The 10,885-nt window shown below is 37.6% G+C and overlaps 1 protein-coding gene across 1 annotated transcript in view; it reads left to right on the plus strand.

Annotated features, from left to right (window-relative positions):
• The window catches only part of LOC120995267 (heterogeneous nuclear ribonucleoprotein R), a 77,639-nt gene extending 66,754 nt beyond the window's left edge, over positions 1 to 10,885 (plus strand). The window contains exons 8-9 of the mRNA XM_040424365.1: positions 2,768 to 2,889; positions 6,120 to 10,885. Of these exons, the coding sequence (XP_040280299.1) occupies positions 2,768 to 2,889; positions 6,120 to 6,726 (729 nt within the window). The 3' untranslated portion in view covers positions 6,727 to 10,885. The remainder of the gene's footprint in view (positions 1 to 2,767; positions 2,890 to 6,119) is intronic.

The raw sequence follows: 10,885 nt of genomic DNA on the forward strand, positions 1-10,885 counted from the left end.
TTATTTTCTGTTCCAGGATGACTTCTTTTTACAATTATGGGGGACCGCCATGGGGTCCAACGTGGCGCTGACCTATGCAAATCTTTACATGTCACATCTTGAGGAGTCTGTCGTCTATGTGAGCCACCACTTCAGCCATGTGCTGGGGTGGTGGCGTTACATCGATGACATTTTCCTGATTTGGGTCGGCGCCACGGAGGACCTCATCGCTTTCCATCGTTTTTTAAATACCATTGATCCTAGTGTCAAGTTTACATTGACCCACTCAGAGGTATCCTTGCAATTTCTGGACACACAAAATGGCATCCACAATGACAGGTTAGTGACTGACTTATATGTGAAACCCACAGATAAAAACACTTTACTAAGTTATGAGAGTCACCACCCTAAACCTATGATGAGGTCACTTCCTTTCAGTCAGCTCCTCAGGGTCAAAAAAATTGTCCAAGATCCGGTAATAGCAGAGAACAGATTACAAGAAATGGGGTCCAAATTTCAGACACGTGGGTACCCCAAAAAATTGATTCGAGGACAGTTGAATAGAATTAAACCACTCACAACAGAAACTATTAGAGAGGGATTAGGTGATCACAAGTGCTCCCAGGCTAGAATCCCCTTTGTATCGGAATTTAGCACCAATAGTGGTAAGATTGCTGCTATAATCAAAAAAACATTGGCGAATTCTCACTAGCAACTTTGAGAAAGTGCAGGAGTTTAAATCGCCACCCCTATGTTCTTACCGACGCAGCCCCAACTTAGGTGATAGACTGGTGAAGTCAGACATTGGTTCCACAAGGGAGACGTGTGAGAGCTATTTCGGTTCTACACGCAAAGGGTGTTATCCTTGCTATAATTGCATTAATTGCAAATTAATGCTGAGAGGGGACTCTTTTGTGCACCCTACTTTGGGACACAGGGTCAAGATCAGACAATATTTAACATGTGATTCGTCTTATGTTATCTATTTGTTGGTGTGCCCCTGTGGTCTGCTATATATTGGTGAGACCACATGGGACGTCAAAACCCGTCTCAACCAACACCGGTATTCAATTAGAAAACAAAAGATGGATCTCCCAGTGTCTAAACACTTCACTGAAGCTAAACACACACAAGATGACTTACGTTTTAGAATCCTAGAGCAAATATCTCCCTCAAGGCGGGGTGGAGATCGAATAAAATTATTGAAAAAGCGTGAGCTTTACTGGATCTACACACTTGGTACCTTAAGGCCACAGGGTTTAAATGTGCAGTTTAGGGTTGTCTAGTCATTGGTTTCATGTGTGTTCTCTCCCAGTTTGATGGCATATATGGAAAACAACATGTGCTATATATTAAATATCTTTTCTCTCTTTTTTTTTTATAGGATATTATTTTGAAGCATAAAGTACGAATGTTCACGTATGGCGAAGCCTGGAGGAACTTGTTGGCGATCCTTCTTCTTATTATTTTGTAATATGTACAATCAATGTTTATAGTCGGCCCCTGTCTGTGTGATGGTGTGACTCCAGCCCCTTTTGGGACTTGGGTGACACCAACACAAACGGGAGTTGCTGACACATTTAACATAAATAAACGTATACTATGAGCCCCGATGCAGTTTTTTCTGTGTCCCTTCAGTCGATTTACAGTGGACTTTGCCTACTGTGTGGCTGTAAGGGACATGGAGCGGATTTGCTGGTATTCTGGACAGCGGGATGTTAGTGGTGTGATTACCGCATCATCCTGCTGATACAGATATCCCATTGGTGACCAACGTTGACCCGCCGGTCCCCGATGAATGGATCAGCTGTTTCTGCTATATACTGCGGCGCTCAGGCACTGTACAAGTGTCTGTCAAATCTATATGGGCGTTAGCATTGGCATGCGCATGCGCCCTAAAGTATTGTTCCAAAGCGGCCATCTTTTATGTGGTTGGTCTACCACACACTACTCCTGTGAATCTCGCGATAGCGGTTGAAGCGGCGCATGCGCCGTTCTCTTTTCCAGACCCCAACAGTTCCTACCATGCCTGGTCAGCTGAAAGTGATTCATTCAAAGGTTTTTAATTTTTTTGATTGCTATATTATGCTCAACACTCTTGTTCACTTTCACATTTGATTGGTAATTATGATATTTTGGTGTTTCTATATCACATTCACCACATTATGAATTTTTATGATTATATCTGTATTGCTGCTATACTGAATTATGATGATACACTGATTATATTTGTAATATGACTGTAATATGTATGCATTTGCACTTTATTATATGATGTATCAATTTGTACCTTGGCAATTATTTGCTATATATATATATATATATATATATATATATATATATATATATATATATATATATATATATATATATATATATTTATATATATATATAATTTTGCACATGTTATTCAGCTGGAAAAAGGCTCCATAGAGAGAGCTGAAACGTTGCTGATGAGTGAATAAACCATCCACTTTTTTCATCATCATCTGGAGTGCTGCCTTCTTTTGCCTTAATATAAATAAATAAATAAAAAAAAAAAAATATATATATATATATATATACACACACACACACACACACACACACACACACACACACACACACACACACACACGCGCGCACACACACGAGCAACAGGGGTACCATTACACCTTGAAGCTCAGCTGCCTCTGCTTTTGCCACACCCACTGCACTTTGACAAGGCCAGGCAGTGTAATTGTGATCCTTTCTATACCATTTGTATTACAGTTTGTTGAAGTCTGTAAATCTGCTTGCTTCTGGATAGGCAATGGATGAAATGAATGGAACAGACCTTGAGGGTGAAGAAATTGAAATAGTACTAGCAAAACCCCCAGATAAGAAGAGGAAAGAGCGCCAGGCTGCACGGCAGGCATCCCGTGGTACTTTGTGAGTATTTTGGCTGTTTAATTCACTTTCGCAATTCTTGGGGGGGGGGGGGGGGGGGGGAATAGCATTATTTATTTTTTCCCACCTAGACATTCAGGGAATATATATATATATATATATATATATATATATATATATATATATATATATATATATATATATATTTTTTTTTAAGATTTGCATATTGATCTGTCCCTTGGGAGTGCCAACATAACATTTGGCACTGTATAGAAATGTATAGTTTTATTCATTTTTAGTTTAAGTTTATTAGACTGAGGCCTCATGCACACAAACTTATTTTCTTTCCATGTCCGTTCCGTTTTGTTTTTTTTGTAGACCGTATACGGAACCATTCATTCCAATGGGTCCGAAAAAAAAACAAAAAAACTGAAGTTACTCCGTTTGTTCGGTTTCCGTATGTCCGTATTTCCGTTCCTCAAAAAAATAGAACATGTCCCATTATTGTCTACATTACGGACAAGGATAGTACTGTTCTATTATGGGCCAGTTGTTCTATTCCGCAAAAACTGAATGCACACTGACGTCGTCCATATTTTTGGCTGATCCAATTTTCGTGGACCGCAAAATACATACAGTCGTGTGCATGAGGCCTGACTCTGAGAGCCAATTACTGTTATAATTTGGGTTTAAGAACTTCTGGCAGATCAACCCTCTCCCTTCTCTGCTTTTTTTATTTTATTTTATTTTTTATCCCTTACAGTGAGCAGCTTAAAAAAAAAATCTGAAAGCATTCTAAAACTGTGTTGTTTTTTTTTGTTTTTTTTTTAGTTGTTCATTTCACCTTCCAAAGCTCACTTGACCAGGAAAAAAACTCCCTCCAATAAAAAAATATAAATAAATTGATTGGGCATTTAAAAAAAAAAGAAAAAGCACCTGGGACTAATGTATGCGTTCGCAAATTACGTAGACCGCATACATTTTAAAGGCTATGTACACCTTCGGGGGCAATTTTTGTTTGCATTTTTACTAATTTTTGGCTAAAAATCATATTTTCTATTGGCCTTTATTTAAAGCCGTTCTGTCACAGAGTCTAAGTAAAGCAATATAATTGTTTTAGTTCCCTAGGGGAACTATTAAAAAGTGTACAAAGAGAGAATTATATTTTTTTTAAATATTAAAATAAAATATAAATTCTAATTACTACCCTTTCCCCAAAATTTAAATAAAAATGCATTAATAATAATATAAAAAATTATCATGGGCATAGCCGCATGAAAAAACACCCATACTATTAAACTATAAAAATATTTATCTCATACAGCGGGGAAAAAAAGTCAAAATGGCTAATTCGCCGTTTTTTGGTTGCTTTACCTCCCACAAAATTTTTTATAAAAAGTTATCAAAAGTCACACACACCAGAATGGTATCAGTGAAATGTACAGATCGCAAAAAAAGGTTCCCTTACATAGCTTTGTACACACACATATAAAAAAGTTATGGAGTTCAAAATATGACAATGCAAAGAAAAAAATTGTTGTTTTCCAAAGTTTTGAAAAACTGTACATATGTGGTATCGTTGTATTTGTACTGGCCCGGAGAATAACAGTTACATGTCAGTTTTACTGCATGGAAACAGTTTTAAAAAATCCCAAAAACACAAAACTGTGACGGAATGGAGGTTTATATTATTTATTTTTTGTAATTCCATCCCATTTGCAATTTTTTTTTCCCCACCTCCTACCACATTGTATGAAACCGTAAGTGGTGCCATTGCAAAGTGCATCTTGTCCCACAACAAAACAAACCCTCATATGTGAATAAAAAACTGTTATGCCTTTGGGAGGGCTGGGAGTAAAAAACTAAAAATTGCCTGATCTTGAAAGGGTTTTCTGAGATTCTGATATTGAGGACTTATCCTCTGGGTGTCGGTGTTAGCTGTTTTAAGAAGGCTGCAGAGCTCCGGTCAATGCTGCAGCCTCCACGCTGTAGTCGGTACCTCGCCAGTTTGATATTGATGACCTATGCTCAGAATCTTGGAAACCTCTTTAAGTACTAAACTAGGCTGCATCATAAGCAGGTCAAAATTGCCTCAATTTTGGTCAAATTTTTTTTTTTTTATATTTAATAGCTTACTAAATGACTGTGTATGTCATAATGCTAACTGTCCTTGTTTGTATGCTATAAATTATATTATATACGCCCAGCAAGATAAGAGCCCACCTTTAAAAGGGTTATCCAAACATTAAAACCCAACCACAATGCCCAGGCCCCTCATACAGAGAATACTTACTTGGTACCCGACGCCCGTGTCCTTCTGGATCCCTCTCCAGCCATGGCTGGATCTCCCTGGCATGCAGATCACATTCGTCATTAGGGTGTGCACACATGACACAAAGGGGCAGGTCACCGTCGCAGCCTGCTATTAGCTGCACATTCCTGGCGACAGATGTTGTGATCAGCCCACTAGGAGATGCAGCGATGGCCGTGAAGGGATCTGGAAGGACACAGACATCGGGGAGCAGATAAGTATTCCCAGGCATTGTGGGTGGATTTTTCAGGTTTGGATAACCCCTTTAATTTCTTAAAGGGTTATTCACTTCTTGACATTTATGATACGCCATAAATGTCCGATAGGTCTGGTTCCAACCTCTGAGATCTGCACCTGTATTGCGAATGGTTGCACCTTGACCACCATCTCACAGCTGCTGCAAATGGAAAGGTGGCTGGGCATGCACAGCTACTTCCATTAAGTTCTATGGAAGTTTCACATTAGCTGAGTAAGCATGGGCCTGCCACCCGATCAGACATTTATGGTAGTTTAAAGCGGTTGTCCAGGTTCAGAGCTGAACCCGGACATACCCATAATTTCACCCACACAGCCCCTCTGATGTTAGCATCTGAGTGCTTCCTTGTCCTGCGCTGGATCGCACAGGGAAGGGCTCTTATATTTACAATAAAACACTGCTGGTCGGAGGCTTCCGCCCAGCAGTGTGTTCGGTGACGTCACCAGCTCTGATGGGAGGGCTTTACCGTTTTACAGGCTAGGGCAGCGCTAAAGCCCGCCCATCAGTGCCTGTGACAACTCCTTTTAACTACAATGTTTTTTAATTTGGCATATTGGCTTAGTTCTGATTTGGTTGGCTCTTACTAAAGCGTTCAGTACAGTTTAATATCCTCGTTCTTAATGTCAGTAAATCTGCATTGCAATAATTTTCTTAAAATTTGCTACCTTGATCATGCACATGTTTATGCTTCGTTTATATTCTTAGGTATGATGATTATTACTATTATCCCCCTCCTCGAATGCCATCTCTAGGCAGAGGCAGGGGCCGTGGAGGCAGAGGTGGCTATTCATATCCGCAAGATTATTATGGCTATGAAGATTACTATGATGATTATTACTCCTATGATTATCATGACTACCGTGGTGGCTACGATGATCCATACTATGGTTATGATGATGCATACCCTGTGCGTGGGCGAGGAGGAAGAGGTGGTAGAGGTGGGCCTCCACCTCCTAGAGGCAGATCAGCTCCTCCTCAGCGTGGAGGGCGCTCCAGTTATGTACAAAGAGGTTCCCCCATGGGCCCTCCTAGAGGATCCAGAGGTGGACGAGGTGGGCCTTCGCAGCAGTCCCGAGGTCGCAACTCTCGTAACCGTGGAAGTAGAGGTGGGAATGTTGGTGGAAAAAGAAAGGCAGATGGGTACAGCCAGCCAGACTCCAAGCGTCGCCAGACCAACAATCAGCAGAATTGGGGAACCCAGCCCATAGCGCAACAGCCATTACAGCAAGGTGGTGATTATACTGGTAACTATGGTTACAGTAATGACAACCAAGAGTTTTATCAGGATTCTTATGGTCAGCAGTGGAAATAGGAAAGGCAACACTTAGAATGTTTGTTTGATTTTTCAAACAACTAAATTTCCGTACACTCACACACAGGCTTCATCAGTTTCCTGTAATTCTTGTACTTGTTTCTTTGCTATATTGTAAATAGCTTTCATATTATTTTTTCATTAACATTGGTGCACTCCAATTATGCTCTGGTACAGTCATGGAAATATAAATTGGGGTTCACTTAGCATTTAAGCTGTGGTGAGAACCAAGCTTGAAGGGAACTCTGTAATACAATACTATTGTTCCAATGGTTCCTTTTTGTTCCAGATGTTACCATTTTGGTTTGTTTCTTGATTCTAGATTGTGATTCTATGGTTTCTCCACCCTTGGCAGTTAATTTGATTTATGTTTTAGTTGCCCGTAACATAGCAGATACTGTTGTTTTTATTGTATTGATTTTTTTTTTTTTATATATATATATTAGCGTATAAGGTGAAGAAGATTTTAGGTTAGGACAAAGTAATTTGTGCAGAAATGCAGGATTACTGGCAATATTTCCTTTACCTTTTAATGTATCTGCAGTAGCATTCTTTTGTACATAAATGTAAACAGTATTTGAAGTCTTTAGTAATTTTAAGTAGTCTTTATAATTAAACATTTTAGGATTTTGTGTATTTGCTGTTATGACTTTCTAGGCTTAGTTAATTTGTATTTTTATTGTTATAATTTCACATTTTTTGGAAGGGAAAAAGATGCCCTACCAAATTGTTTCGCTTTGGCTCATGAAGCCTCTGCAACATGTTCTGTGATTTGTATTTCCCGTTTACTTGTTCATGTGCAATTTCAATAAAACTCTTCACAAAAAAAAAAAAAATTATAATTAAAGCAAAATTCAACTGCAAACAACCTCATCCTTTTCCAAACTTGGTTGTATCCTATTAAAAAGAGCAAAAGAAAAAAAAAAATCTGAGTTGTGATTCTTGAAACAAACACAATTTAAGATGGACTGCATATGTGAGTGATCAAATCTGTTTCAAAAAAGAAACAAAAAAAATTGACAAAATAGATACGCAACAGCTGAATGTGGATACTCAAGGACATGAAATTGATCTTGTGCTCCGATGTGGTGTTGTCTCATAGCATACCCATGTTGCTCATATGACTAGGGTTTATTTTTTTATTTTTTTTGAGGTACAGAAGAGGTGGCTGGCTTAAACTCCCATTTTCACTTTTCTTTAGTTACTGCATTTTATTTGAACATGGATTTACTTTGACGAGTTCTTATACTTTAAATTTCAGAGAGCAACATGTATAAAAACGGATGAGAAATTGTACAAGCTGAAGCTTGCCCTGCACTGCATTTTGACTTGAAAACAAGGTTCATGTTAAAACATCTTATATGTTTAGCTGTCCTCCAGAAGGCACAAATTAGAGGTATTCACCCTGTGAGTCAATGTCCAACACATTAAAAAGCTTTGAAACATGACCTCAGCCAAATAACCAAAGATTCCTCAAAAGAGAAGGGAAACTCATCTAATGACCAAAGACATCTTCTGACATGCCACTGAGACATGTTAGGAGATGTCATTGGTTTGGTTGTGCTGAGCCCCCAATAACCGGTAAAATGAAGTAAGGCCAGATGTACTCTTTGGGTTATGTTTTTTTTTTTTTTTTTTAATTTAAACAATGCTCATGATTACCATGAGACACTTGACACAATTTGGACGTCGAAAGATCTCCAAGTTGAAGTGGAAAGGACACTTTACTCCTTCCAATAGTATATTTTGATGTGTCTAAATGATATGTCTGAAAATGACCCTTCGCTATAAGATGTTTCCGGAGAGTGTATCCAAAATGTAAATGTATATTGAAGTTACATAACACACAATTCAGTGCATTCAAAGTGTCAAAGAATAAAATGTGGCAAAGAAAATATAGTGGCCTTAGAGAATAGTAGCTTTCTTGCCCACAGCAACCGATACGAGTCCATGTTACATTTTACAGTACAGTTTAGAAAATGAAACTGAACTTTATCTACAGGCAACAATACCAGTTCCCCATGATTTAATTTTCAGCTATTAGACCCAGTGTATTGTACTAAAATTCAGTTTACTCATTTTAAGGTGCTGCCACAAATTTGGATTTCATTATATGTGGGCTTTTAGGGTTCCCAGAACAGGTCATGGAACAAGTTGTCTCCTTACAGGAAAGGAAATGGCTTACTGTGATAAGATTAATTGTATATATGTCGCTAAGCCCCTAAATCTATTAACATATATTTTGGAAAATGAAATAGGACTGATATGCTAGACCTCCAAATATGTTAAATTAGTTTTGCTCCAATTGATATCCGTTAAATGTTCATTTTCACATGAAAAATCTATCAAAACCATTCAGATTTGAATTCTTCAATCATACTCTGTTCAATAGATGAGGGTTATATCAACATTTTCATTGGAGATTCCCATTCCTCTCCTCTTTATCACCAGGTGCTCCTTATTGGATGTCCTCAAGATGGTGGGTTTTTCACTCACAGCATTTAAAGGGAATCTATCACCTCATGCAAGCCCTATAAACTACAGTAATACATGTATTAATCACCTGTCTGCAAATCGAATGCATTGAGAGGACTCATTTCTGTGTACACATAGTAGAAAGGACTGCAGAAGTCTCGGTGCATTCCATGGCAGATTTGTAGGTGCACAAAGGGGAACGGTGGTGTGTATTGACCTACAAATTACTTATCTAAGATTCGTAACAGGTGATCTATTCATTTATTACTGTAGTTTATAGGACTTGCAAGAGTCGGCAGAATCCCTTTAAGTTAGTGCTCCTGACCTTAGTAAGCTGAAATGCATGTTACTAGTCCTCGAAGCAAAGTCATCCACAATGAATATTAGTGCTAATAATGAATTAAACGAATAATGGATTAAATCCTCACTTTTTTTACCATTTCTTTAAAAATTATTAGTTGCCTCTGTTTTAAAAAAATAAAATTTTTTAAAAAAGTAGAGGCCGATCATGGACACAAGTTAAAATAAATTGTATCTAGTTATATTTTCTCTAATGTGAATTGTTTTAATTGACATCTTATGAAAATTCTGATATTTTCAAATACGGGGAAAATCTTGAGAAATTATTGACTTATTTTTTGTCTTGTTAAAATTAGACAGTGGATGGTTGTACCTTACTAAGTTTTTAACTTGGTCTGCGTATCTTCAAGAAAACCAGCAGTATTATATAGACCAGATTTCAAATTGTATTTGATCACTCATTTAAAGCAGTCACAATAAAACCAACTTTGTCTTCTTTTATTCTGTATGGAAACCAAATTCGTATTGTAAACAGGTCTGAGCAGAGGACACAAAGTCAGCTTACAGATCTCAAAACTATACTGAGCGTGGATTCTTATTTCAAGATCTACATCACGAATCTTCCTTCTAAATTTTGTGAGATTGTGCAATTTCCTTTTGCAAATAAAGTGATTTTATTCATGAAGCTGAATTAAATGATATTTATCCTTTTGAAATTGTTCTAAAAGCAAATCAATTGACCTGCAATCTACTTCTTTCTTAATTCTGAAGTGGACTTAAGGCCTCCAACAAAAATCAATGTCTTTATTGTATTTGAATGAGATTTTCAGGGGCAAATGAAAATATTGCAAATGTGACTTGTATGAATTATCCCTTCACAGAGAATTGCAAAAAATGTGAAAAACCTTTTCCCTTCCTGATATTTTGTGCATTATTTTAGGGCATATATCAGCTGTCGGTGTAGCCCTGAACTGGAATGAACAGTTTCCAGGCAGAGCAGCTCACTTGCATATTGTGACACTGATCTGTATGCCACTAGAATATCACTTTATTTCTTAGTCTAGTTTCGTTATTTTCTAGCTTGTGATGTTTTGTGTATGTACATATATTTATGGTCATGTTTAATTATATTGTTCTAGCATTGTAGCCATAGGAAACATGTAAATACAAAATACAACCTAAACTATCGGTTGATCAAATTAGAGAAGTCAATTCTTCATTCAAAAGTCTTTTTGACTTTTACATTTTTGTATCTGTTTTGCCAAGACTTTGAATCCAGTAGAAATGATGAAAATTTACAATATTAGATCCCAGAGTGCATTTAGGTTGTTAGTGTTCCTACTGCACAGAGAATTGAGTACTAATCTGAGTGGCACATGGTTTT

Source organism: Bufo bufo, chromosome 3 (assembly GCF_905171765.1).
Source record: "Bufo bufo chromosome 3, aBufBuf1.1, whole genome shotgun sequence".
In the NCBI taxonomy this organism is placed as follows: Eukaryota; Metazoa; Chordata; class Amphibia; order Anura; family Bufonidae; genus Bufo; species Bufo bufo.